Source organism: Brassica oleracea, chromosome C3 (assembly GCF_000695525.1).
Source record: "Brassica oleracea var. oleracea cultivar TO1000 chromosome C3, BOL, whole genome shotgun sequence".
NCBI classification, from domain to species: domain Eukaryota; kingdom Viridiplantae; phylum Streptophyta; class Magnoliopsida; order Brassicales; family Brassicaceae; genus Brassica; species Brassica oleracea.
Window position 1 is genome coordinate 44,376,958 of NC_027750.1, and position 2,722 is coordinate 44,379,679.

General features: G+C 51.4%; 1 protein-coding gene across 1 annotated transcript; it reads right to left on the bottom strand.

Moving 5' to 3' along the window:
* Positions 1 to 601: 601 nt before the first annotated feature.
* Positions 602 to 1,693, bottom strand: LOC106330703. The gene has a single exon (XM_013769134.1). The coding sequence runs from the start codon at positions 1,691 to 1,693 to the stop codon at positions 602 to 604; it is 1,092 nt and encodes a 363-aa protein (XP_013624588.1).
* Positions 1,694 to 2,722: the final 1,029 nt, after the last annotated feature.

A 2,722-nucleotide genomic window follows, 5' to 3' on the forward strand; every position in this document is an offset into this window, starting at 1 on the left:
CTGCCTAAGTACCCTCTTCGGGGATCAAGCCATCTCGTAGTTCTGCTTTTCGTGCGAGTGTGTTTACTCGGCTATTGCGTCGATGGAGTTAGTTGCAGGATCGACTTCTTTTACCGGGTTTGTTTCCTCCGGATGGGTAGAAGCGTTGGGATTTGAAACTGGTTGTTCTTTGGCCGTTGCTTGAGTTGATGATTCTGGATCGTCTTCTTTCGAAGCTTTTTCAGTGGACGTTTGAGTTAGCTTTGCCCGTTTGGGTTTCACCATCGAAATGGTCGTGATTTGCCGTAGTTTGTGTTCGGCCAGTAAGAAGCTTCTCGACTGTGTCTAGGATCCCCAGATTGTGGCAATTCCGTTATGAGTCGGGAATTTGTTGCCTAAGTGATAAGTCGACGGAACAGCTTTCATGGCGTTCAGCCAAGGTGTGCCCATGATGACGTTGTAGATGGCTGGGTGGTGAACCACTACGAAATCGATGATCTTTGTGACTTCTTTCGCCGCAATGGGTAGTTTGATCGATCCGAGAGTCATAGAAGTCGTGCCCTCGAAACCGGTTAGTGGCTTGGGGGATGGTACGACTTCTCCTAGCTCGACGTTCATTCTTTTAAGAGTGTCGCGGAAGATGACATTGACCGTTGCTGCCCGTGTCGATGAGAATTCTCGCGACCTTGAGATCTCTTATCACGAGATCGATCACGAGCGGGTCACAGTGGGGCTGATCGATCCGGCAGGCCTCTTCTTCATCGAAGGTGATCGCTCCTTTCAGGAAGTCGCTAGACGCGGACCAGGTTAGCAAATTTGCGCTTGTCTCAGCCTTGCGCTCAGAAGCTTTGATGGCAAAGATGGTATCGCTGCAGTACTGCGATCCTCCGATGATTTTTTTGACTCTGCGGTGACTATTGTTGTTGCCCTTCTCGTCCCGCCTTCTCCCGTGCTTTTCTCCCGATTGGTTTTCTCGAAGTGAATTCTCGGTTTGAGGGGCTTTATCGTTTCTCGGAGGACGGTCCGAATCGCGGACGAGGTCTTTTACGCTAGATACTTCGGCGAGTTCTCCCGCGAGCAGCTTTACGGCCAACCTGGCACCGAGAACCTTGTAGTTTACAGTCGAGTGGCCGCGGGCCTGGTGAAAGTCACAGAAGACATTTTCGTCATAATTCGGATTTCGGGTCCATGTATTACCCATCGTTCGGCCTTGCTCCGGTCCAGAGCCGATGGCATAGTTATGCGCTTCCTGGGTCTCTTCCTCCCCGTGATGGACTTTTTTGTCGTTACGACGGTTTCTCCTTTTAGGCTTCTGATCCGGCCCATGATCCTTTGACGATGTTTTCGTCAGCCTCTGTCTTTGCGACAAGACTTCCGTCTCCTCTTCGATGATTATGTAATCCGTGGCCTTATGAAGCGCGTCCTGAATCGTACGCGGCTTGTCCAAGGTTATCCATTTCCTGAATTTTGACTTGTACCAGAGCGTTTTACGGAGTGCGTCTACTGCGACTTTGTCGCTTATTCTGCTGACTCTGGCCATGACGATCTTGAATCGTTTTATGAAGTCGCGGAGAGGTTCGTCCTCTCCCTGGGACATGCTCCAGGGATCGACATCGAATGTTTCCCGGTCTATGAACATAGAGTACTGCTTGAGGAATTCTGAGGCGAGTTGGAGAAAGCTTCTGATGGATTTCGCTTCAGGCGGGAGAACCATTTGAGTGCTGCTCCTTGGAAGTTTTCGACGAAGACGCGGCATTCGCCGGCATCCCTTTCGCTTTCTCTGAATTTGGCTCTCCCCATCGCGATCTGGAAAGCCTCCATGTGTGCCCTTGGATCGGTCGTGCCGTCGTAAGGCGTTACCTTGATCTTTCCGGGATCTGAAACTCTAGTTCCGGTGATGCGGGTAGTAAAGGAAGTTTTTCGAGATTCCTCGAGCAGCAAGTCGATCTCGGGCGTGGTGCTAGTAGCGTGGTGAATCTTAGATTCACCGCTCTGACTTCTGCAGCCGTTTTCCTGAGATGATCGCGAAGATCGCGGATCTAGGATTTCTCGGTAGCCGGTTTCCAATTTTACCGGTGTTTGCCGCGAGTATTCCAAGTCTGCTCCTCGGCCAGGTCTTCCTGTTCGTCCCAGAAGATAGCTTCTTCTTCTTCGGTCATAGGATTATCGAACTAGGAATCATCTTTAGCCGCACGACTTCTTGTCCGACGTGGATTCACGTCTGCGTCTTCGTCCGTAGGTTCGGACTGACTGCTAGAATCCACATCGACATACTCAATTTCTCCTTCTTCCTCGTCTTCCACGATAGGGGGAAGATCTCCTGGATTTTTCCGCGTTGGCGCAGGGGTGGTTTTGTCTGGATTCTGCCCTGACATTTTCCCCTGCGCGTTGTCAGACCGGTCTAGAGGAGTCGCGAAATCGAGTCTTCTTACACGGATTTGGGTTGTCCCGCGCGGAAGGACGGCCCTGGTTCTCGCTGTTAGGTTTTCAACCTGTTTAGCGAGAGAACTCATGACCTTCTCTCGTTCTTCCGACTTCTTTTCGAAATTCGAGAACATTTTCTGAACCTCCTCGAACGCTGCAGTGTTAAGGTTAACCGCGGTAACGTTCGCTGCCGGAGTGCTTCGACGTTGTCGTCGACGGGGTCGCCGTCGCGAGTTTGTTGGTTGTTGAGATCGTCATCTGACATGTCTGATCGAGCGTTTGTGGCCGAGAGTTAGATTGATCCGCACCCCCCCCCCCC